We start from the raw sequence: 26,336 nt of genomic DNA on the forward strand, positions 1-26,336 counted from the left end.
ATTTTTCATTATCAGACTTTGACCCAGAACAAGAGTGAGAAAGGCAGCTTGAAAGAAGGAGGAAGAGAAAGGCAGGAAAACAGTGACAAAGAGAGAAAGCAGGGATGAAAAAGAATGTGCAAGAGTGAGATAAGGGCGGGATGCGCATTGTGGTGGATGGAAGAGGCATGGGGTGGAATAAATAATAGATAGCTTGGTATTCAGAGCCCTGACATTCATCAATACCACTGGTGGGCTTCTGAGAAAATCTTTTGGCCCCGGTACTTATTCTTTTACAAATCAAGCACTGTCAGCCGACCCAAGAAACTTCAGTCTTGTGGCGTGTAAAGTACTCTAAGAACATTTATTTTATCATGATTTCTGAAATCCAAATGTGCGTTGGACATTTGTCCATGTCATACTCAACTTCATGTTGTCCTATCATTCAGCTTTTTACTGCCAGGAGCAAAACAACCTATTTCACCGCCAACGTTATTTGGCAAGCTCCATCTCAAACTTCCCCACCATATATTTTTTGTACATCCTTTCCATCGTCTTTGCCAGCACTGTCTTGCGGAGTCACACAACTTCACACAAACACACACATCTATATTTACCACATTCATACATCCACACTTCCTCTCCCTGGCTTCAATTTATTTCCACTCATGTATGGTCTGTGACCTGGGCTTGATTAGCCAGAGAACACCCTCTGCAGCAAACCCTTTTACTAGTTCCCTAAACTTGTTAACACTTCTTACCAGACATATACGAGGAATTAACTGAATATGTGATGAAGAGAAAAAGAACTAACAGGAATCCGGCAGATGGGACTTCCGTCACATTTTTAATACCAAAATGTAAAGATGGACATTAGCTGTGTTACTTCTTGAATGTACTTGCCATTGTCAACAAATGAAGTAAAAGGGTTTGAAAGGATACAGGCCTTATAGTTTCTAGCATACGAATGGGATTAATCTGCCTTAAACATATGACATTTATTAGACTCAAGCCTGAGGAGTAGAGAGCCCTTTGACCAATCCTCTTCTGGGTACGTTGTTCCTTAAAGAAAGATGAGATTACTGCTTTCGAACGAAAGCACAGTGAGAAGATATATATTCTAGAAGATGGTAAATAGTGTGAAACATGGTAGAAGTGACTGAACTCCAGTTAAAGTCCAAGTTTAAAGTTTGGTTCTAGTTGAGATAAAAAGTCAAGGCAGAAGATGAACACTAGGAGTTGAATTGGAGAATGCTGAAACGAGTAACTAGTGGTAGTAGCTGATATTAAGTGATTACATTTTGATTGACATACGCATAAGTCTGAAACACAAATTGAGGGTTTCCCACTGCCCTAACTGTGGAGCTGACCGCCGGTTGTACACCCAGTTTGCCCATTATTGTCATCCGCCAGACTGAGGTTTGGCTGGAAACTACATTAAGCTAGATATTTGCCCTGGAACAATCCTTGGGAGCTTCAAAAGGAAGCCCCCGAGTTGTTTTGAACACTTTGCATTTAGATACCCAACAAACATGTCACCCTATTCCATTGTTCCTCCAGCTTCCATAATACACTTGTTTCAAAATCACCAAGAATAAATACAGTGCTCTCCAAATGGTCGAATTACTGCTTTGGCTGGGCTCCATTTGACCCGAGTCAAAGTCTAAGCCTTGCGGGACCTCAGAAACATTCAGACGCTGCTGTACCCTTGAGGAGGAAGAGGATATGGTCTGGTGGGACTGAGGATCAGAGTCAAGGCTCAGTAGAAACTGCTACTTTCGTTGTGAACCAACTCAAGGAAGAGCCCGACCAGAAGCCCCTAGGACATTCAACTCTGCTGACAGGGATGAAGACAAGGACCATAAATCATATGGAGAGCGTAAACATTGGCTTACTTGTGGGTATAGATCCTCACCACATTGCATACCTAACATTGTAGAGAGCATTGGGCCAGTGACCACCGGTGTGCCAAGAGCGCATATCATAAAATACATGGTACTCCCCTCTCAACTGCACCAAGCCTCCACCCTCGGACTTAAGGAATATCTCTTGAATTTCTGGAGAACGTTCATATATTGTTTCCAAGCCCAAGAACCGTAGTAGTCCTTCCTTCTACACCTTCCTGTGTGTAGTCCTTGTTTAACACAACAGAGGACACTTCAAACCATCTTTCTTAGATGTATGATTCCCTAGTTTATCACTGGTCAAAGATATTATGTTATGCTGATTGTACACTAGGGTCTACTACTCTCGCAGATGCCCCATGACGGCACGCTCAGCAGTTCGTTAGACCGAAGAGAGGAACAAAGGGGTTAGGACTTGCTGTAATTGTCAAGCTTAGATGACCAGAGAGACCCAGACCACTTCCAGGTTTTATGGTCCCTACCTATAGTGCAAGACAGCCCGAGGCTCCCTGTGAGCCAAGGCCAAATGCCCTTCGTTTTTTGTTTTAACCAGTTATTTATTATTTTAAGAGAGAAAGGAATAACATCAATAAACAATAGTACACGAACAGTATATAAGAGGTTTAAAGCTCTACAATGTCCAAGGTTTACATGGAAGATTAACATAGTCTTAACAATCCTAATTATTCAAGGTGAAGGCATGTAGCCTAGCTCGAGAGCTAGACTCGATGGGGTCACTGGTTATTCAGACTGATATTGCTAAGAAAATGATAAAGAAACAAGTGGAAAGGAGAAAGGAGAGAAAGAGAGAGAGAGAGAGCAAAAGGACAGATTTGTGGAGAAATAGAGATCATGGGGGTACGTATATATACTTTAATGATCTGCTAAAATTTAATTTTCTACAAAGTTGCGTACACCCTTGGTAAGTGTTGCGTACTCTCAGTGGTCTGTGAACCTCAGGTTAAGAACCACTGATCTAACTTGTTCATAGTGACAGAAGGTTTTGTCAAATCATTCCTTTGCAAGACAGGACTAGCAAGCAGTAAGAGTACTAGAATCACCATGAAGGTAATGTTTTCGACTTTCTGTACCCGTAATTGTAGGGATGTCACTGGTACCCACAAAATATGCACATATCGGACAAAAATTCACAAAGTTTTCCTGTGGCGATAACAGACTTACCCAAGTCATCTTTACTGTAATCACAAAGTTTCCCAGTGGTGCAGATCAGATGCGGTCTTAAGTTCCACGCATGCAAGTGGAGTTAACAAAGGGTTTTTCAGGTACATGCTGAATATGCGAAAGTGGGAGTCTGTGAAAATGTAAAACAGCCTGTGAAAAGCTGAAATGCTCACAGACCTGATCATGTTCTCAAGAGAAGATATTTGTGATGTTTTTGTCCTTTTAAGATATAAATGTTTCCAATATTCTCTCGGGTTTTCTTGTGTGACTCACAATGGTCCTTTGTTTTCATTCTCAAAATAGCAGTTTGTCATTTCCTTGTGGTTTGTTTTAGTTATTTCACCTTGACTTTATTTACCTTGTGAGTCCAGAGATCTAGCCATCTCAGTTAGGAGTTTCATTTTTAGGTCAGGCAATCTCGTTCGAAAATGCCTCTTGTGGTCTTACCACAAATTTACAGTGGGCTTACAGCCCTCCCATTGCTTACTAGTTGCCTTTATTGTCACTCTAATCTTCTTGCTTCTTATACAATGGTTTTCCCTGTCCACCTTAGGTGGTGGCGGGGCAACATTAGGGAGTGATTGACACTTAACTCTAGAACTTCGGGACTAAAGTGCAAGGCGGGCAACACAGTAATTTGGTAAATTTATGAATGAACTGTCAATTTTCAATTACTGGTACACTCAAACATTTAGGCATTCCCCAATGTCTGTTAACCTCTACAAATCACAAATATATGTCAGCAAGGTGGATCAGTGATTTCACACTAACTGATGACTCGACAGTTGAAGAGCTCAAGTTTCAATATTGTCAAAAAAGACACAGCCTTCCATCCTTCCGAGGTCGGTAAAGTAAGTCCCTTTAAAGCCGGTATAGTAACATCTCTTAATACCAGTGTTTAGAAACTTCAGAAGTGCGGTATAAAGTGCAACATAAAATAATATATTAAGTGACAACCACAGCTTTCCCTGCACATTTCCTGCACTGAACTTTCCTTTTCAGCCAAAAAATGTCATTGATTACATTGTCAGCTATACTACAAAGTTTAAGAATGATACTAAACATATGAAAAATTCAGATCTTTAACAATTTGGCCATCGTTATATCAGATTGGTTTCTCTAAAGGACAATTTTGGGTATTTTTTCACCACAACTTCTGGGTCCCTAACGCTTATGTGTTTGTTTTATCGCAACGTAAGTAGTTAAGAACTTATTGTGAGAGCAAAGTGGGTTTGGTCTGCACTTGGGTCAAATGTTTGCCACAACATTTTGGTTTTCCTGGTGCATATTTTAAAACCAATGTCGCCATATTCGCGAGGGAACAGGAAGAGTTACGATTGTTTTTCGCCTCCTTTACTGTATTTATTTTAAAAGCCACCAACAGCTTCCATTTTTGATTTCAGGACTCGCACACCTCATTGAGGACTATTCTTGAAAACTGTTTTCCACCTGAGCCTTTGACAATTTTGCAAGAGGATGTTCAGCCACTAGACGTTCTCCTGTCTTCCCAAGCAAGGACCCGTGGGAGTGACCCACACTTAAGGTCAGTGTTTTCTGTATCTCTCAAGCTGCTAATGTTCTGTGCCAAGTGAGCCATCTTGGCTGCAGGTAGAAATGCAAAAACACAAATACAACACAATATGACACAGTACTAAAGAATGCTCTTTGTGGAGAATATGTGGGTGTTGGGATGGAGAAAGGTCCTCTGCTTGGCTCTGGAGAGCACATGCCCCTACCTTGAAGTCCCCATAGCTAGTGCTTAGTTGGTAAAAGAATGAGTGTCACTGCCCAACGATCTTCTCAGGAGCCCGCGGCCGGCGCATTAAATGTCAGTGCGCCGACTAACATTATATCTCTGTAATACACTTCCAGACACTTTATCTCGCTCTTGCAGGTTCCAGCATTCTCCTTTTGAGAAGGTTTCTCCATCTTTTTCTCTCTCTTTCTTTCCCCTTTGTGTATTCGCACTCTCTTGTTATTGGGAAATGTCGAATGAGGAAAAATAAGTGCCAGTCCTAAAAAATGAGTGTCGTAGCCCCTTACGGCTAAAAATAAGCAGTGCCCACAGCAAGCTGTAGTATTTTTTGACACCCCACCTCAGCATATATGAAAATTGTGCCTGTGCACCGAGGCCTTTCTTTGAAGTGGAATGAGACGCAGAGCGAGGCTCTGTGGTTGGGAGGCACACCAAGTGCACCTCAGTTATTAGGAGAATTACTCCTGTCATCTCCCCAGGCTGCAGAGGAGTGACAGTGGTGGTACCAAAATGATTCTAGTGCAGGGCAGGCATTTTCCCCGCTTCCCTGCTTTGAGAGAGAAGCACCGCTTCCACATTTAAAATTGTTCTACCAGGTTTTATAGCCATGTCCTTTGCCCAGCCATAAGATAAATGGCTGTTGTGTGTGCATGTATCACTGATTTGTAAATTAGTGTGTGTGATGCCTCTGTCAGTAGAATGCATGTGGAGAGCGAGACAGTGCCTGTAGCAACAGCTACAGTGGGTCCCATTTTATATCAGGTATACTCTGTATAAAAAGGTGATCGAAGGAATGCTTGCAAATAGTCTAAACCACTTGCAATCGTTCTTGGTAGAATTCCAAGGGACTCCAGACAGAGCATCCTTATGCAAATTTGTACTGACGCTGCTCTTCATGAAACCAGTCTCTCCCAGGCAGCCAGGTGCTGGAGTGCTTTGCTTCTGGTAAATTCGTGGCCCATAAAGCTCTCTCTGCTGAATTTTAATTTTAAACTGAGGCTAGGCATCAACATCAATACATTTCAATAACGTAAAGCACATTAGGCTCCACAAGGAAGACAGAGAGTGCTTAAGTTCAAGGATTAAAGGTTTATTAAAGGATTAACAAGTTTACAGATTCAAATCATTAAATTAGTGATTAATCGATAATCATTACATGAATGTGAATCAATCATTATGAAGTTCAAATCAATTAAAATTATAAAAGCAAGAAACAAATTATTAAGGAATCATCTCAAATAGGAAGAATTTAGCAAATCAGTTCTCCCATTAAGAGAGATGACACCCCACTCTGCAAAGCGGGGGAAACAGTTCTGAAAAGTTCTGGAAGGCATCTGCTAGTCAGCCAGGAAAAAGAGGTTCTGATTCTCATCAAACATTGCTCTAGTTTAAATCACACCATTATAAAATTTCATACACCTACACATGGTTCCCAATTAACGAACCAATCATATTAAGGCAGAGGTAGATAACGAAGCTCAGTATTTTCTAAAGCTTGTATACAATGAGGCTACTATAAACGTCCTTCAAATATATAGTTATCAGCAACATAACATAATACATCGTACCAAGCTGTACTCTACAGATGCACACTCGCCACTCATAAGGACATTCTGCAGTTATCATGTGAACGAAAAACTCTTCAGAGGAAGGTCACATTCACGTTGTAAATGCAGATTCAGCTTCTCCTGGAATAAAGAAAGACGTGACATTAAGCAAGAAGGCAATAAGACGTTAGCCATTATTAAATACAGGCCTACATTAGAAGCCCAATGTCTTCTGCTATACTCATATAAGTAATGTTTGTTATTCACTCAGTACGCTATTGTATTAGCTAAATGTGTTTTTCTTTGATACCCCCTCTGTCATTGTTCTTGCTTGCTTACTTAAATGACGCTGGTTTTTCCCTTTATTATTTCCTATCCTTCCAAAGTGTGAAGCACTCTGATACCCATCTGAGTCATGTCCGCGCTATACAAAACTTTATAAATAAAATAAACCTAATGTGAATAACAGATAGTAAATATATTTTCATGTGCGCATATTAATGTTGATATAAGTGCAAACATTTAATTATGAAAAAGTACCTTCGCAGGAAAGTTGTGATTAGATGATCCATGCAACAAGATCACTGTGACAATGATCTCTGCAACCATCCATGCACATCTGACTGGCTTGTGCTGGCACTATTGTGACTTACCTTAGGTTAAAAACATGACACCAAAGTAAAGCAGGAACTCCATGAGCCGAGTTGGGTCATGAACAAAGCGTCCTTGCTTGGTAGGTTGTGGTAGGCCCACACCACTGAAGCAGGGACAACTCCACTGATGGTGATGTGCCCAGGCGGTGTCTGCGGACGGGCTTTAGGGGGCAGTGGTAAAGGGCTCTGAGTGATTCAGTCTGAGTCGGTAGTCATGGCTGATCAGGAGCTCCTGAAAAAAATACCATAATGGGGCACAAATTTTGAAGAAGAGTCAAATGAAGATTGTAGTTGTCTACCACTCCAGCAGCTTTCCAAATAGTGTTTGCATTGTGTATTTTGCGATTGTATTTGTATAGTGCTTCATACCCCTAATGAGACAATGGAGCACTTCTGATGGACAGGTAGCATGCTACTACGTGTATTTTCAGCTATATGTACCATACTGCATGATTAGACTGCAACTGTCCCTTCGAAACCAAGACACCAACTGAACACAGCAGTAGCCAACGTCACCAAAGCTTAGCATTCACCCTAGTGCGTGACCAAATGTACACACAACTACACCAGCTCACACTGCAAGCAAGGACCTTGATTCATAAAACAGAACACAAATCTTGGGGAACGCTTAGGAAAATGTGTAGTAATGAGGTCCACTCAGGTAGGATGTAGTTTTAGTTGATTTATTGAAGTAAGATACATGTAGAAGAGTTCTAGCGTAGCAGCCCCACCAGGAGCAGCCTGCCTGCTGCTCAGCCCATTCTCCAACTGTCACTTCACCTCACAGACACCCAACATTCCAATACGCATCATCACTCCAACATTCCATGCAGCACACAGCACATTCACACTGGCTGAGCAGGAAGAGATTAAATGGCAGGACATTCACAAGAACAGGATACTACAAAATGTTATTAGATTACATGACTGTTTACGTGTGATATTATATAACCAAGTTGAAAGAAAATACAGTCACTTATTACATCAATTGTTTGAAACTGGAGCTACATTATCACGGTTTAACACAATCACATTAAGCATTGGAAAAGTGGAAAAAAAGGAAAACATGCTGTCGCCCTAAACGTGGCGCCATGTGCTGTGCTTGCAATAAAATAATGAAATTAAAACAAATATATGATTGCTTATCATTTTAAAAGAACATTATAATTTTAGTGGAACAGTAAGGGCGCTTTCTAGAAGGCAGGTGTACATAAAATTAGTATGGAAGCCCTTCTTAGCGTTAATTCACTGTGCAGGAAAATAGGATTCTTATTGCTGCAATGGAAAGGTATGATTGGCTTTGAATTACTAGAACCTGAAGACATACTTCAAATACAGTACGATGACTAAAAATGTAGGCACATTTGCACATCAGTTTGAAAAGAGGTGCAGATCAGTTACTATGGTGGTTGGCCAAAACTCTATGCCAATGCTTTTATACTATTATTTACCACATTTTTTTTATTTTCCTTGCCATCCTTGTATTTTTAAACTGTCTTCAGGTTACAGTAATTAAATTGTCTTTGTACCACTCCTGTCCTGTGTGTGCATGAAATAAAAAAAATGGTTCTATGCCTTTTTCCCCAGTCCACATGCTTTCCTGGAACCATCGTAATGTTCTATTTAATTTACATGTGTTGGTTATTATTTTTAATTTTTTTTAAATGTTATTGCCAGTATGTGGTCATCAGCTATACGTGGCATAATGTTTTATTTTTTCTCCTAATTATTTTTGTTGCCTGTGCTTGCAATTTTTTAGCTCTCGCATCTAGCGGTGCAGTGCGTAGTGCAAGACTTTTTGTAGGGGGGGTTTGAAACCGGGTCTAGGAATCGCACACGCCCGTGCGTGTGCGATTCCTTTTGGGCCACGCTATTGAGCTTTGCGTGCATCTTTGTATAAAAGGCAGCATGCAATTGGCCAAAGGCGGGTGCATTGCTCCGCCCATGGCCTATTGGTGTCTATTACGCGCACCGCTGACATGTGGTTTCCATTATCGTGCCCAGACACGGGCGCGATAATTAAAACCACATGGCTCGCTGTGGCGCGTGCGCCCCACTCGCGGGCTTGTTGTCTCTAGGTAAAGGGAAGCTCACAAGATGTGATTTTTGATTGTCTCTAGGTAAAGGGAAGCTCACAAGATGTGATTTTCACCAAATTCCACCGGTAGCTTCTCAGTTTCTGCCAATCTTAATTCACAACCACTAGTCTGAAGCATGATCGGAGTGCGTTTTTGGAAAAGGCGTTAATTTTATGCTAGCGCGTGAAACAATAGCAAAATACAATAGGAAAATGGCATCATGAAGGTGGAATCACTTAAAAAGAAATGGTGATTTTAGTATGCCTACAGCCATTGTCTAGCGAGTTTTCGGGCTATCGGATACAGAAATGACTGCATGAGATGAGTTGATTTTAAGAAACTTTCTCAAAATGCCCATGCATTCAAATACCGGGTTGATGTTGACAGCCAACCATTCTTCCATGCATTGAGGATGAGGTATTTTCAATGTCACAATCAAGATGAATATCTTCAAGCTACGAAGGTTTAGACTTCCACGATAGAGGAACCATTTTCTATAGAAAACTGAAAGGGTTACATGCCAAAATCTAATGTGTAGGAATGGCGAAAACTATAAAAGCAGGCAGCATAAAATGCATTAGACAGCATGCCAAACTATTCCCCTCCTGAACTGCCCACTAAATCCGGCTGTGTTGCATGAAACCCTTGAACTTGAACTGCAGATTTTTCCCTCGGCGGCAGTTTCTCCTCCATAGCCGAAGGCAGAGCGTTTCATCTTCCCCGGTGAGTCAGCGGCCGCACCTCTTCCCTCCATACTGACTGACAGAGAGCTCCGCTCCCACCCCCCCCCCCCCCCCCCCGTCCCCCCCGTCGCCAAGACAGCGGCTGCCCGACTTCCAGCATGTAAAGTCCCCCGCTCCTCTGCCTGCACAGGGCTCTACCCCGCCCAATAGCACCCTTCCTCCCCTACGCCCTGTCTTGCGCATGGCTTCCCCTCTGCCTGTAAAAATGGCGGTTGGCCTCTCGGCGCTGACTGGAATGTCATTTCCGCCCGTGTCTTCTAACCCCCGGGGCACGAGCGACGAGGCCCCGCTGGGCAGTATTTCAACGTTCACGCGCCTTCCTTTCGTCGCGGCCTTTCCCTGCCCATCGCAGCCCATTCCTCTGCTAGTGACTACGGAAGAGCATCTCGCGGGCTGAAGCAGCAGCATGGACCCACTCGGTGCACTAACCTGTAGCCAGCGAGTACCCGAATGCGACGCACAACCGAATTTCTGGGACGATGTAATTAAGGGATACTTTGTTTTTAAATGTTGAAAAAAACAGCAGCAAAGCTTGCACCTTAAGAGGAGAAAAACAAATGCATGCTATGCCAGTAAAAGTTGTAGGGCACTCAGCCTCTCTGCGAAAAGGCATTTATTGTATGCAGGACAGTGCCCTGAAAGGAAAGCTTATGGACTTGCTGAAATGCTGAGCTCATCATCTCCCCACCCCGTCCTTGCATAAATGTGGCACCCCTCTGCTTTTGTTTGATACTGCATACCAGCACTGCAGCTGCCTCCTCCTCCACTGCTTGGTATTAGAAGGCATTTTTAAAAAATATTTTGCAGATTTATTAGCGTGGACTCGAACCGAAGGTATTGAAGCACTAGTTACGTTACACAAGGACACATTCGTTTTTTGATCGGCACGTGCAGATTAAGTGTTTTGCTCAGAATCACAGGTTGCTGTGCTGACACCGACGCTGCAACTTCGTTTCCCAGCTCCAAAGTCAGCAGCTCTAGCTGTGAGGCCACATCCTCTCCCCTTTGCATTGTGAAAGTTAGGAGAAAAGAAAATTATAATTATGCACTACTATAATAAAGACGTTCACTACTAACGTCTTAATTGTAGCAGTGTATAAATATAGATGTATGTTCTCCTAACTTTCATTGGCTCCATGGTCGTGACAACATCACAACCTGCAAGCTGCATGGGGCACAGATCCAGCATTTGCACTGCAATAGGTCTCGCATTTGCGAGAGTTGTAAGCTATTGGCATTGTAAATGACAATGCCTTTAGTTTATTTGTTTTAAAAAACAACACATAAAAAAGGGCATTGTCTTTTACAGTGCCAATAGCTGAAACCCTTGTTTAATTATCTCGCGGGTAGCACAGTCATGGCAGAGGCAGGATCTCAGATAATTTAAAGGTCCGGGGTAGCTGAGACGATGAGCACGCCACTGCCGCTCGCACTCCTGAGCACGCCACTGCCGCTTGCACTACTGAGCATGCCACCGCCACTCGCACTACTGAGCATGCCACCGCCACTCGCACTACTGAGCACGCCACCGCCACTCGCACTACTGCAGGCTTGCCTCGGTCTACCTGAGGTCCACCTGGCCCCACAAGCATTGGCGGCTGTGGGCTCGCCATTATAAACCTGCCGCCATGTAGCAGAGGATTCCAAACAGCTGCTACCCCTGGACCAGCTGAAGAACCTCGGCACCTCCAAAGACCTAGTGAGTACCGTAGCGCTACTTACCTTCTCGACTGCTTGCTTCTTATGCTGTGAACATGCTGCCCGGGGCTGCCATTTGCTACCCCATACCCACCTTCCCCATGTCTGTGTCCCTAACTCACTGACCATCCTTCTCCTCATGTCTATAATCCTGCCCGCTCTTAATCTTGTGTCTGTGTCCCTGGCCGCTGGTATCCTCGTGTTTGAGCTACTGTCCTCATGTCTGTGCCCCTGCCCTCTCCTGTTTGTGCCCCTATCCGCTTCTGTCCCCCTGCCTGTCCCTGTAGCCATGCGCATAAACCCATACCCGGCTGTGCCCTATGTATGTGCCCCTAACCCCATGCCCGCTCCTGTCCTCGTGTCTGTGTACCTTTAACACTACCAATATCTGTACCACTCCCACCCCCTAACCACTCCTGCCCCGGGTGCCTGTAGCCCTGTCAAAAACACTCTCCCTACCCCTACCTGCTATAGCTGCGCCCTGCCACAACACACAACCTACTACTACCGCGGGCTCTGTATGCCTGTCCCCACCCCGTGCACACTCATGCCCCGGTGTCTCTGCCCCTTTCCCTTCGTGCCCCAGTATCTCCGCCTCAGAATTAGTGTCCGCCCCCTCAGCCTCAGTGCCCACTGCTCCTGTGTCAATGCACCAGTATATGCAGCCACTACACTGCCCCATAAGCGTGCCACCAGTGTGCGCGCCGCCTGCTTCAGCGCCTCTGCCCTCACCCTAAACACCACATATAATCCATGCGCGTGCAAGTCCCACAGGATGTGTGTACCACCGGCTGCGGGAACGCTTACTCTACTGCCCTCTTGCCCTCAATAAACGGCCCTACTCGCTACTAATGCCAATCTAACCTTATTGCCTAGGACCTAGGTACTTCTACATTATTGCCCATAGTCACCGGCCCTAGTAATTTCTCCCTCATACCTCCGGTGGCCCAGCCCTTCTTGCCCCGGTGGTTCTGCCCTATTACCCATAATCACCACCCCTACTGCTCCCTCGTCCCTCCACTAACTCTGTCCTTCTCGCATCTGTGATTCTACCCCCTACCTCCAATAACCACACCTGGTAACTACGCCCTTGTAACTCCAGGGATACTGCCCTTTTTGCCCCGGTGGTTCTATCCTATTACCCTCAAACACCGCCCTGGTAACAGCTCCCTCCTACCTCTCGTCGCTCTGCTTTTCCTGCCTCGGTGATTCTGCCCCGTACCCTCAAAAACTGCCCCTAGTAACCGCGCCTTCCTGACTCCAATCATACTACCAGCGTGTAGTTGTGCAATATGCAATGTACTGTTTCTCTGGTATGTGTTCCGGAAGCTGCAGTATTAGTGTAGGTGGTGTGTGCAGGACTGTTTTTCACTGGCAAGTAGTTATTTAACAGTCTATATTAGAAATGTTTAATTGCTACTGTCCAGGGGTATGGGGGATGTTTGTCGAATTAACTGTGAACTGCTGTAACAGTTTGTGAAGGGAGCTCCTATTAGTAACATGATGAAGCCTTTGGCGTATTGACATTCCGATTCTCTTTAATAATTAAGGACACTCCGACCCTCTATTATGTTGTACTTTTTTTTTTTTATGTGTTGTCTCTATAGCTTACATCGTAATCACATATCTTTTGTTTACCAAATACGTACACGTACTCCCATTGTTCTGTCATCTGTGTGTGCATTTTGTGCCATAGTGGCATAATTAGGTCTCGCATTACTGAAAATTACAGCTATTGGTGTTGCATTATTATTTGCAACGCCAAAAGCTCAAACTTTTACTAATGCGAGACCTATTGCATTGCAAATGCTTGTTTTAACTAACCATCACTTCAGCTGCTCGTCATACTTATAAAACAGCACTTGCACAGCCAGTAGGTCTTGTTGATTGCTAGCTTTTTGGCTGGGTGAAAAATTGTTTATTTTTGTTATCATTTTATGAACCTTTATTGTTTAGGAAGCTGTTCTGCTCTTGCCAATTAAACAAAAATCATTAGCAAAAATGTTTGGGTCTCAAAAACATACTTTGCCATAGTAGTCCCTGTGGCACTGAAGATAACTACTTTCTACATGGATGTGCTCCTTGTGAAAGATAAAATTGCCGTCACTACAATTAATTTAGCCTGTGGCTGAAGTGGAATGACCCATTGCCCCATGTTGTAGGGCAGAATAAAAATCTGAATGGCACAATAGCAGACAAATGGATAAAGAAAACACTATAACTATATTTTGTAAATACATTGAGTAAAAATCAAAAGTTCTTGGCTAACACCAGTCTTAAAATGTAGGCATTTACTCTGTTTTCTGGCGCTTTTCTCTGTGACAAACCTTTGTATCGTTTTTCTTCAGATAAGTTACGTTATGTGGTGGGATCGTGCGCCCTCTAGTGGATTTGTAGGTCAGGTAGTTGTTAAACATTTTTTGTGGCAGTTTATCTACTGACCCAACCCAGATATGCATTTATGCGAAAATTTCATGTCACAGTATAAAGACAGTGAAGTAACTTCAATAAGTGAAGAAACATTCCTAAATGACCATTTTATCTATGTCTACAGTTTATTTTATGAATAGGTGCAAAGCTCAAATTTCATTCGGACACTGTACAAATTTGAAAAAAAATTATGTCTTGCTCAAATCAATATTCATACAATCAAAAGTAACTTAACAATAACACAACGATTTAAACAATGGTGCTAAATCACCATAAAGTCAAATATATTGGTGAAATCTTTGTTTTCAGTGCTCGTTTGAGAAATAGCTGATATTCCAGAATGTAGGGGTTTGGACAACAAAGGCACGATTCAGGGTAGTATTTTTCAGAAGGTCACCTATAATCAATAATAGTGGTTCTCAACCTTTTCCCCTTATTTTTTTCCCTTGCCCCTCCCTATTTCCTCCATAGGAGGCACATGTAGTTACTTATGGCCATATTTATGGCCAAGTCACGCAGTGCAGCGCATCAAGCCACCTTGTTGCGCTGCACTGTGTGACAGGGAAAGGGCAGGAATGTGATGTATTTTTTGATAAACAAGTTTTATTGGAGATTTTGAAAACACAGCAAAAGAAAACATTGCGCCTGACAAACCACCACTGTACAATCACACAGAGTGAGATCACGCCCCCCTCATCCCCACCAGAAGCCCTGTCCCCCGCCCCCACCCCCCCCCAAAGCGCCCAATCAAAATACATTGCCCAACCATTTCACCCATACCCTACGATATTTCTTGGGGCAGCCCCTCGCCTGATAGAGAGTTCGTTCCTGGGCCGCACACCAGTCCACACCAGCACTCCATTTGGCCAAAGTAGGCGGTCGTGGGTGTTTCCATGCCGCTGCAATGTCTCTTTTTGCCACCATAAACGCTGTCATAAGAAACAGCTTCTCTGCACGGGTGCCATGTAGACCATCCGTGATGCCCAGCAAGGCGTGCCTAGGGTTGTGTGGTACCTCCCATCCCAACACCTCCGTGAGGTCAGCCTCTATGCCCCTCCAGTAATCTCCTAGGACCGGACAGGACCACACCATATGGATAAAGTCGGCCGGGTCAAAGCCACAGCGGGGGCAAGATGCGTCAACAGAAAGGCCCGCGCGGTGTAGACGCGCCGGTGTGAGGTATGCAGTGTGGAGATAGTATATTTGAATCAGCCGCAACTTGGCGGAGGCCGTCACCAGCCGGGGGGCCATAAGGGCGTCCCTCCAATCCACCTCCTCCAAGGGTCCCACCCAACCCTCCCATCTTTGCCTCAAGCCGTCCTGAACCGCGGGGGTATTGTTAAGGAATGTGATGTATTTAAGTCAATACCGTGTGTTGGACCCGGCCCTTCTGGCAGGTTCACCCCGAAACTTTTTGCTTTTCATTGATGACGTGGTTTAGTGATTTTTGGGTTTCTGCGCACTTTACCGCTGTGTCCCAGGGTAAAGTGCGTGCGTGTTGTGAGGTTGGCCTGCCCTCCCATAGGAATGCATGGGGGAATGTATGTGTCCTGGCAGTTCCTGATGCGTGGGGTGTGCAGGCCCGTGTTTGGTATGTGCGGACTCGTGTGAGTGAATGCTGCGCGTTGATGTGTGCGGCGTGCATGTACCTAGTGTGGAAGTGCCACTTCTAGAAGTGGGCACTTCAGTGTGCAGTCTGAAATGTGTGGCTTGTCTGGCGATTGGCTGGTGAGGTCAGGTGACGGACTAGGGAATTCCCCAGAGTCAGGAGGAGTCACCCAGTGGTGAATGGGGAGTTAGCATGTTGATGGCTGGGGAGGAGTGTACCTGGGTCCTGAATAGGACAGGGCTTCCCCCACACAATGCTGGCGCCGGCCCCTGTGGTGCGTCTAATGACCCTAGCCCTGCCAGTGAATAGGGAGAGGGGCTGAGCAAAACAAAGTGCTCAGGAACCTGTTGGAACTGGTTCGCCCCTTCCCTGCACCTTAGACAAAGCCTTATACTGTATAAAAAGGGGCTGTGTCTCCTTACGTGTGTTCTCTTGCAGGATCATCTGAGGGGGGGCCTGCTGCTGCTGGGCGCCAGGAGAGACCGCCACTGGGGACTGCCTCCCTGCTGGAGGGCCCTGTGTGCTGGCTCTGGGCCCAGCCTGTGCCCCCTGTTCTCTGAGGACTCTTTACTGGACCCCTTTTGGTGATCTGCAGCGCCTGGGGGCGCTCCTTGAACTTTGTAGCGCTGTGCGCGCTGTTTTCCTGGGCTTGGCTATCTTCATAGCGCTGGGAGCGCTGCTTTGCCTTAGAGCGCTGTGTGCGCTTTGATTTCGTGAGCGGGTGCCCACCCCGCTTTATGGGAGGATCGATATCTCTGACGGGTGCCCACCCCGCCAGGGACCTTGCCGCTCGTTTCTGGCCCTTCCTGCTCTGAATCCGAAGGCGGGAGCCCACCCCGCGCTTCAGGAAAGGCCGGTAGCGAATTCACCGCCGCAGCCCGGAGTCCCGGCCGCGTCATCCCCCCTGCCGCGCTGGGATTGGTCCAGCGGGAGGGGGTGTGGCCCACGTGATCGGGGCCGCCAGGAGTGCGAGTGGAGCTGGTGCGGAGGGGGCGCGAGGCACATTGTCGGTGCCTGCCCCTCCGCGTGACTGGAAGCCCCGACGTGGAGAGCGGAGACGACGCGGGAGTCCCCGAGCAGCCCGGTGAGTGTTTAGAAGGGCTGGGGGACTCCGCGCATGCCGGGGGTGCGGGGGCAGTGATCGAGCCCCGTGAGGCTCCAACGGTCACCACAGCATTTCTCGAGCCCCGTGAGGCTCTAGGGGGGCATTGTGTGTAAAGAGTCCCCCGTGGGGGACTCCAACGAACGGAGGCATTGTGGTGTCTTGAGTCCCTGAGAGGGACTCCAACGAAGAGCGCAGTGAACGCTCCGACCTCGGGGGCATGTTGTTTCAGAGCCGTGAAGGCTCCCGGGGCATTGTTGTTTGAGCCCAGTGAGGCTCCAACGTTGTGCAGAGCCACGAGGGCTCTAGAGGGCATTGTCTGGTGTTCCGAGCGCCCGGAGCGCTCCAACGAGGGGGAGCACGACTGTTCCGAGCCACGAGGGCTCTAGGGGACGTTTTCTGAGTGAACAGAGCCCAGAGAGGGCTCCAGAGGCACGCAGTGCCTGAAGTTCGTTTTCCAGCTGCCCAGCACTTAGTGGGCAGCTGCCACGTTTAGGTGGGGGATCATTCTTGTTTTAGTCTGCGCAGCTGGCGCAGCTGGCGCAGCTTGACTGAACGCAGGGCGTCCTAGCCCCTACCAGGCCTGTTGGCCCAGGGACTGCCACAGGTGGTGGCTCAGGTGGAGTCTTGCGCAGTTGTTCCTACTTGCACCTCTGAATGTGTGTTGATGCATCATGTGCCATTGCTTTTACACCTCTGAATGTTTTTATGCATCATGTGTTTTCCATTGCTTTACACCTCTGAATGTTTTAGGCATCATGTGTTTTCCTTCCCTACACCTCTGAATGTGATGCATCATGTGTAACGTTCTATTACCCCTATAGGTATTGTGATACTTAGGTGGTTGTTTGTTTCCTACTAGTACAGGTGGTGCTAGTGAGGTCCTAGTTCCCTGCGCAGTATTCTCCTAAAGTAGTTAGGGTTACGTAGGTGGTACTTCCCCGATACCAGTAAGTACTGGTTGTGTGCTATACAGATTATTTTTGTGCTACAGTGATTTTATATATTTTGTGTGCTAAATATCTAAAAAGTGCTAATTCCTGACAGTGGTCCAGGTGGCCCTGTCTTGTACATAATCCCTTGTAAATTCTGCCCGTGCCTGTTGGCACATTGTAAAGTGTGTGTTTTTATCTAATGTGTTGTGTATAATACAAAGGTTATTTTTATAGAATACCTTGTGTGGAGTTTCCTTTGTGGTGGGCCTTGGGTGTTGTTGCTGGGTGCGCGCGCAAACGCTTTACACATCGCCTCAGAGATAAGCCTGACTGCTCGTGCCAAGCTACCAAGGGGGTGAGCAGGGGTTATCTTTGGCGTGTAACTTCCTTGCCCTGACTAGAGTGGTGGTTTCTGCCTGGCTTTGGCGCAAGCCTTAGCCAACCAGAAATCCCAGGTCTAACACCGTGCATTTCTGCCTTTTTTCCTGCGCTGGGGCCCTTATGGCTCCTAGCGCCTGCGTGGTAAGGAGGATTGGTTTTGTGCATGAAGAGGCACCTTCCTGCACAAAAACAATCCCTTGAGTCTTTTTCCTCTTTCTATGTTTGCTGCAGATTGTTTACAAGTGATTTCTCAAATTTATGCGTGGAAATCCTACTGTTAATCAATGATGGGCCCTCTATGGTCCACATCAATCAAGGAGGGTTCATCATAACAAACTTGTTCAGAGTCAGGGCACAGCAGTATCCCTGTGGAATACCGCCTTGCACGCAGAGTTGAACTGGCGTATAAGGCAATCTATCAATACCAGAAGGGCTGGTCAGACAGCTCAGCTTATGGGCCTGTTTTGGGGTTTCCTATGTGCCTATAAATTCCACAATTAAAATGATGACAAACATCGTGCAATAGCTGTCTTTCTCTTATCCACCCTGGTCAGTAGTGTGGCTGAACCATTGGTCAGCAGCCCTAGGACTGGCCTCTGAAGCATGAAAATCTGCACCAATGCCTTTTACCAGAGACCTTCATATGGTCGTCCATGGCGAGGGGCAAATCCAGGGTAAATTGTAAAGATTTAGCATATGGTGACAAAAGAAATCAATCAATCAGCGGATTTGTAAAGCACACAGCTGCCAAAAGGTGTCCCTCCCAGCGCTCAGACACAAGATGGGAACCAACAGTCAGCCAGACATATTAATCCATGTCAAGAAGCCAAGTTTTGAGCTGAGATCTAAAGAAGCTCTCCTTCTCCAGGCGCCGCAGGGCAGGAGCAACTTCCAGGCAGATGTAACACAGCTGTATGATTGATAGACTGATGCTTTAGAATCCAAGGAGCCCAATTTACTCAGCAGCTGTTCTTCACTTAGAAGTCAATGGAAAAAGTCAAAAATTAGTGAAACAATCTAATTTCCAAACACCATTTTGTGGTCCAGTGGAATGTTGACTTTAAAGACCTACATATGATTTTTGAGACATCAACTAACGAGGCACGACCTCCATTAGTGTGATCCAGCACCACAGTCTTGGTGTCTGCACATAGCGTAGCAGTATATTCACAGACAAAACAGGTTGAATTTGCTTTGATGGTGATAGGGAAGTTGAACTTGAGCCTGAAAATGATTTTTAGCACATGAGCCTGTAATGATCCGGGTCTGATGGCTCAATAGGCCAGGTCTGATGGCTCACTGTGGACTAATGCATCCCCTGCAGGAATCTTTGTTTGACCGCCTGGTAACAGGTTAGAATCCCAGCAGGTCAACTTAGCCTTTCATCCTTCCAAAATCTATAAAATGAGTACTATTGAGTTTGGTAACAATAAACATCTGCCGTTTCAGCACCAAGAATGTGCACTTTACAGATACACTAGTTAAAGAGAGCTTTTTGTCTTCAACATTGTGAACTGGGAACAAGAGCAGGAACCCATCCCATCCATTGCTAGATTGGATAACCAAGATAGTGCCTGGCAATACCTACTTGCAGATACAAAAATAGGAGAATATCTTGTCTTGCTAGATTTCCATCTTACGGAGGGAATGGCCGTCCAAGGCTTCATAATTCGGAAACAACACTGACAGTGGTCTGCCTCAGCCTCAGAAGCCACTTTCTGGTAAAGTAGCGTTTTGCCACGTACTGATGGACATAGACTGCGCAACCTGTAACTAGATGTCCTAGCTGGAACCTGCAGAGATTGTAAAAAGAAATTGTGAACAGTATCAAACCCTGGGGCACCTCTCATATTAGGGATAATGGAATGATAGAAAATCCCACCTGAACAGGCTGAAATCTATCCTACAGAAGAGGTACCAGAAGAGACTTCCAGAGCATACCCCCTCAGGTACACGCACAAAGACAGATTAGAGTGGAGTGACCCACCATCCACTGTCACAAACAGGCAAAAGATTCAAGAGCGCAAGCAGACAGGTTTCCACACCATTCATAACCTGAAGGATTTGACCCACTGACTTCATAGTGATCAACTTGGTACTCATTTGAGTCCGAAAAATAGATTTATGTGTTAGAAAATATTTCAGCGATCAATTTGCACCTGAATCTGTACAGCTGCCGCTTATTCAATAACCTTGACAGGAAGCAGATAATTGGATGAACATTGTTAAACACGATTTTATCCCATCCTGGCTTTTTTTTAGTAATGGTGATATGGCTATCGTGAGATGATCCTGAATCCCTCTGTAAGAAAAAAAATAACCAAAAACCGCAGAGTGCCTAAACACCCACAGTTTCACACTCTGTTTTTAGTCAATTTAATGGACAACGTTAGTGCTGGGTCACGTAGTTTTAATAACAGGGATTCCTCTAACATGCCTGCAGGGACATTTGTGCTGCAATTTTTTTAATCTAACTGCATGAGTTTAACTCATTTTGCTCAGGTTTGAGTATTGTAAATTAAGAGGCACTGTATGCAACATCACCGTATGGGAAATATTTTTCTTACTCTGGCCCCTGTTTTAGTAATACCAATTGTACTCTATTTTACCTGGAATTTGGAATGTTGGCTTTCCATTTTAAAAAGGCAGAGTTTTATTATGCAAATCCTTGGTCAATTATACCATATTAGATAGGCGCATATAAATTACATCCTGGTGTGCGGTGATCTCATAATCTCCTAGTCTCTCCAGACAGAGGGTAAATAGAATTTGTGGCTATGCCAACCTCTGAGGCAATCCAAGCACACAAGGACAAATATTGGATCTCAAGAACTTCACTATCCTCCTTTCACCGACATAGTATGGATCAGTGGCTGTGGTCAAAAGTGTTTAATGCTTCTGAGAGATCAAAAATGCCAATGTATCCCTCTAGCAAGACTTTTAACCGCAGAAACAAGCCACATGCTGGTGATGTGAACTTTCACAATTTCGTTTGAATCAGTGTGCGGATTTATTGGAGTTTGAACCTCGGCAAGGGCAACAAAGCTTTCCATCTTTTCAGGATTGATACTTTTAGTATTACTAAATTAGGCAATAGTGCCCGCTGTTATTTACAGCAGCACATGGACAAACCAAACACTGTGGTATGGAGCGCTGAATTAACTAAATAAAAGCTTGCGGGTGGCGTCATCTGGACACCAACAGCAATATGGCGTATCCGTATCCATGATATGGTACTGGAGGCTAGGACAGAGGGTGATCTCTCTCACCTGATCTGTGCACGGCTGGTATATTTCTGATACGTAAACTGGGCAAATTGATTGAAGAGTGTACATCTTATAGCTCATATCCTTACTCCCCGGGAGACAAAAGACTTACAAAGGTTCTGTCCGACCATCTGTAGCCAGTGGTAATTTTCCTGATCCATAGGTTCAGTAGGGGTTTAGGCCAAGCAGGCAACAAGACACTGTCTGCAATGTTGCTATGGCTTCCTGGATGGTGCCAAAGCGTTACTCGAACTGGCAGTACTCCTGCTTTTAAATGCTGGAAAAGTCTTTGATTCAATGGAATGGCCATTATTGATGGCTGTTCTGGAGTGAATGGGCTACGGGCCTTCAATTCTATCCTGGGTCTCACTGAGTTATACACACACCCCAGAACACTAGAGAGGGTCAATAGGGTGATGTCAGAGTTATTTCTGCAGGGCAGTGGCAGGAGGAAGGGATGCCTTCTGGCCCCATTCCTCTTCGCTCTTGCAATCGAACTCTTGGTGTGCTGTGTCAGTCAGAATACCTTGCTGTGAGGACTGTAATGAAATCCTAACTGGAAGGACTCATATCACTGTATGTTGATGATGTGCTCCTATATCTGGTGAGCCCAGTGGCATCCTTCAACAAAGTCCTTGACACTGTTACTACTACATATGGCCATTTCTCAAAGCCTACATATTAATTGGACTAAGTCAACACTTTTTCCTCTCACAGATGGTCCCACTGGAAAGATGACCCTCCCCCCCCCCCCCCCCCCCCCCCCCCAAGAAAGGCTTTCAATACCTGGGCATTTTTTAGATATGGAAATGTTTCTGGAAACTCCTCTGAAGACCTCACAAGATTTAGAGAGGATGGGTCTCACAGCAGGAAGCTCCCACTTCTACTCTTATGGGTAGGGTGACCCTGTACAAAATGATCAGTCTTCTTAGAATTGTATACATAGTCCAAAACATGCCGTTGTGGATATCCAGGATATACTTTGTCAAGCTAGCTTGGTATGAGCTTTGCTACGGAAGGAGGAGGCTGCAAGGATTTCAGTTGCCACCCTCAGCTTGGGGTATAGGAGGGGGGATTGTGCTGCCCCATAAGCACAGATACAACTGGGATTCACAACTGGTGATTATTTATTTATAAAGTTTTATGTAGCGTGAACATGATCCCGAAGGATATCAGAGTGCTTTACAATTGTGGGGAAAGGAAGGTAACAGTTGCAGAACAAGTGTCAAATAGGAATACAGACAGAAACACATATCAAAATAGAACTCACAGTAAAAGAACGATTACAAGTACACGGATTTAGCAAAATAATAAGAAAATAACTGGTACATAAAGGGATGGCATAGCATACAGCGCAGGGTTTAAAGGTGCAAGTTCAATGCATTAGAGCAGATGATCCAACAACCTATTAAGGTAAGAACTTTTTCATAAGGAATCTTTTTACTTCCAATTTGAAGGTAACCTTGGAGGAGATTCTACGTATTTCTGGTGGGAGAGAGTTCCAGATCTTCAGAGCTGAGCCGGAGAAAGCTCAGTGGCTTGCTCTCTTTTTGCGAAAGATCTGAGGTTTCAGGAGGAGAGAGTTGGCACTCCTAGAAGGTCTACCCACTACGGATAGTTCTAGCGTTTGCGCTAGATAACTGGAGGGGGTTGAAATGGAGGGCTTTGTGCGATAGGCAACCAATCTTTAGCTGTATTCTTGATTCGTAGGGCACCCAATTTAGGGATTTCAAGACTGGGGAGATGTGCGTATTTCTTTTGGTACACGTAACCAGTCTGGCCGCCGCTTTCAATGAGGCCCTTAATGGGGCCAAGGTATATTTGGGGAGACCACAGAGCGTAGCACTGCCATAGTCTAGTCTTGGCAAAACCAGCGCTTGGACCACATGTTTGAAGTCAGCTTCTGGAAGAAAAGGTTTGAGATTCCTGAGTATCCTTAACAGGTGGTTAGCTCCCTTGCACACATTGCTAATATGAGTCTTCATGTTCAAGGGCTTGTCCAGAGTGATTCCGAGGGATTTTACTGAGTCGATAATGAGGGGAGAGCAGTTGAAGGCGGTGAGTTGATTCATCCAAAGGTCTGGCATAGGAGTGTGATTTGGAGGACAGACGAGAAGAAATTCTGTTTTGGAGGTGTTGAGCAGGAGGTGGTTCACAGTTAACCAGTTTTGAGTAGTCAGTAGGGTAGTGTTGAGTGAGGTGATGTTATACAGGGAGGAGATTTTCAGGTAGAGTTGGGTGTCATCCGCATACATGTGAAAGAGAATGTCAATGGAATTTAGTGCATTAGCTAATGGTTCCAAGAACAAGTTGAAGAGTATGGGAGATTGGGCCGCCCCTTGGGGTACACCCATGGATACTGTAGATGGCTGAGAGAGAGAGTGATTCGCCTTCACTCTTTGGGATGTGTGCTGGATGAAGGACGAGAACCATTACAACACCGAACCAGAAAGGTCCCTCCTGTGCTCTAGAATGGATAGGAGGTTGTCGTGATTAACAGTGTCAAACGCAGAAGAAAGGTCAAGGAGGATAAGGAGGCACGATTCATCTTGATCAAGCATTTTTAGAATGTCATTCATAATGTGAGTGAGAGCCAATTTGGTGCTATGCCCACTACGAAAGCCAGATTGATGTTGGTCCAGGAGATGGAAATTTTCGATGTGAACACAGAGTTGCGATTGGATGCATTTTTCTAGGAGTTTGGTGAGGGTGGGGATGTTAGAGATAGGGCGAAGTTGTTAAGGTTAGCACTGTCTGCGGTAGTTTTTTTTAAATATGTGTATTACCTGAGCTGCTTTTAGGCACCTCAGGATCGCTCCATGTGACAAAGACGCGTTGACAATCTTTGTCCAGATGGGAGAGACGACATCCTTGATTTCTTTGTAGATTGAACGTGGCAACGGGTAGCTGAAGTGATTAGAAGGGTTGATACTCTGAAGAACCTTTTTAATGTCTCTTTCACTGAGGGGGGTAAATGTGACCCAGGAGGCGTTGTTCTTGATGCCCAGGCTCATTGGTTTGATCTTGTCCGTTAGGGCCGGGCGGGGAGTAGACCCATTGGATAACAGTAGAGCCCGCTTCGTATCCAGTTCTGTTGGAAACAGCCCACTCCCACTCCGCAGGGTGGTGGTGGACTCCCCGAACACACTGTGGTAGCTTGGCTCGAGTGGTCAGGAAACAGGCACCGTGCTAAGCATACAATATACCCATACAATAACCATGCGTGCATCCGTTCCAAAAACGACTCTACACCGTAAAAATTATGAAAATATTCTTCTTTATCTTTTTCTCCTAGTTGCTGATTGGAAAAATAAATAAGACAATCACAATATATAAATCTTAAATAGTGCAGGTCACATAAATACTGTCTGAAGATTCAATAAATAGGGATGATCATAAATACAAGGGACATAAATATAAGTGCAGGTAATACAGGCAATTAAATATTCTGAGGCAATAAATACTGAACCAATAAATATTGTACACCAACAAGTCCTGTAGACCAATAAATATAGTGAAGCAATAAATAGGTTAACACAATAAATACAGTGCCCCCAATAAATAATTAAAAGTATACAGCAGCACTCATGTAATCAGATCACTTTTCAATTCCTAAGGGCTGATTTGGCCCAGGCACAGCTTGTAGGGTTGTGGAAGGCTTGAGGGGTTCTACTCCCTGGCTGGGACAAGGCTGAGGCCTAAACTGAGGTAGATCAAGGGGGGAATACCAGTGCCCTGGCTTTCTCTCTCCACCCAACCTCTCTAGGTTAGTCCCAATTCACCCCTGGCACAGTCAGGTTGGTTCCAGCACCTCCCTAGCCCCTTAGAGCAGTCTCTCAGGTCTCCACAGGGCCTTAGGCGCCCTCTACTCCACTTACTGCCCTTTTTCTGATGTTCCGACGCCGCTGGAGTCGTGTCGATGCCGTGAGGCGGTTCCGGTTCGGTCTCGGCGGCCTCGGCACAATGTCAGTTCTAGACGACGCCGGTAGGCGGTTCCGGTCCGATGTCGGCGGCCTCGGTTCGATCTCGACCTCCGATTCGACGGCGTCGGGCAGTCTCTACTCGATGTCGACCTCGGGCGGCTCCGGTCCGATGGCGCTCTCGGCTTCGATGACGTCGGCCGGCCTGGCCTCGATGTCGACTTCCGGCGACTCCGGGGTGCGATCCTCACCCCCGACCTCCGGTGCTCCTCCTCTCAGGTTCCGGGCGACTCCGGAGTGCGATCCTCACTCCCGACCTCCGGTACACTTCACCTCGGTCTCCGACGACTCCGGAGGGCGGACTTCACTCCTCCGATGACGTCGCTCACTCGACCTCGGTTAACTTCCTCCTCGACCTTTGGTATTCCTCACGACCTCCGTCGGCGCCCTCTCACGACCTCAGGCGGCTCCGGGTACGACGTCTGCTTCTTCAGTCAGCGCCGCTTCTCCACCTCGGGCTCCAGGTCTTAGGCTACTCGACGCCGGACTCCAGATAAACCAGTTTCCAGGTCAGGATCTTGCTGCTTTCTGCTTCTAAGGCCTGTTCCTGCTGTCCAGGTCCTTAGGATGAGTTTTTCTGGCTTCTTCCCACATAGGGCTACAGGCTGGGATCCATCAGTAGGGACAAGTATCAAGGGTGGGTTTATGGACCCCACTCCAGGCACAAGTTTCCACCCCTGCTGCTTCACTCCTTCCTCCTTCACTGTTGTGCTGCTCTCTCTTCACCAGTCAGGTGCCAACTGCCAGCTCCAACTGCCAACACTCTGTCTTAGCTTCCCAACATTCTAAACCGCCTCCAACTGTCACAGGGTTCTGGAATGTTCTGGAAGGTGCTGGTAGGTTCCAGTGGATGCTGGTGATGTCACAGGTGGCCACCATTTTGTGTTGCAGGCCCTCAGACAGAAGTTTCAGGGGTAGGTAAAATGGCTCCCTGAATCTGCAGCAACACGAAAAAGTCTGGTGGTTCCCAAAAAGGAAAAATTCAAACAGGGTTTGAGGCAAAAGTGGGACAAAATAAATAATGATGAGGAGGGACCACCCAAAGGGCTGACAGGTCTAACACGCGTCCCCCCCCAGCTGAAAGTGGGGAGAG

General features: G+C 45.8%; 1 protein-coding gene across 1 annotated transcript in view; it reads left to right on the forward strand.

Moving 5' to 3' along the window:
- The window catches only part of LOC146798135 (uncharacterized), a 238,123-nt gene that overhangs the window by 137,389 nt on the left and 74,398 nt on the right, over positions 1-26,336 (forward strand). Inside the window, exon 3 of the mRNA XM_085625370.1 lies at positions 4,469-4,608. Within this exon, the coding sequence (XP_085481496.1) occupies positions 4,469-4,608 (140 nt within the window). The remainder of the gene's footprint in view (positions 1-4,468; positions 4,609-26,336) is intronic.

Source organism: Triturus cristatus, chromosome 9 (assembly GCF_964204655.1).
Source record: "Triturus cristatus chromosome 9, aTriCri1.1, whole genome shotgun sequence".
NCBI lineage: Eukaryota > Metazoa > Chordata > Amphibia > Caudata > Salamandridae > Triturus > Triturus cristatus.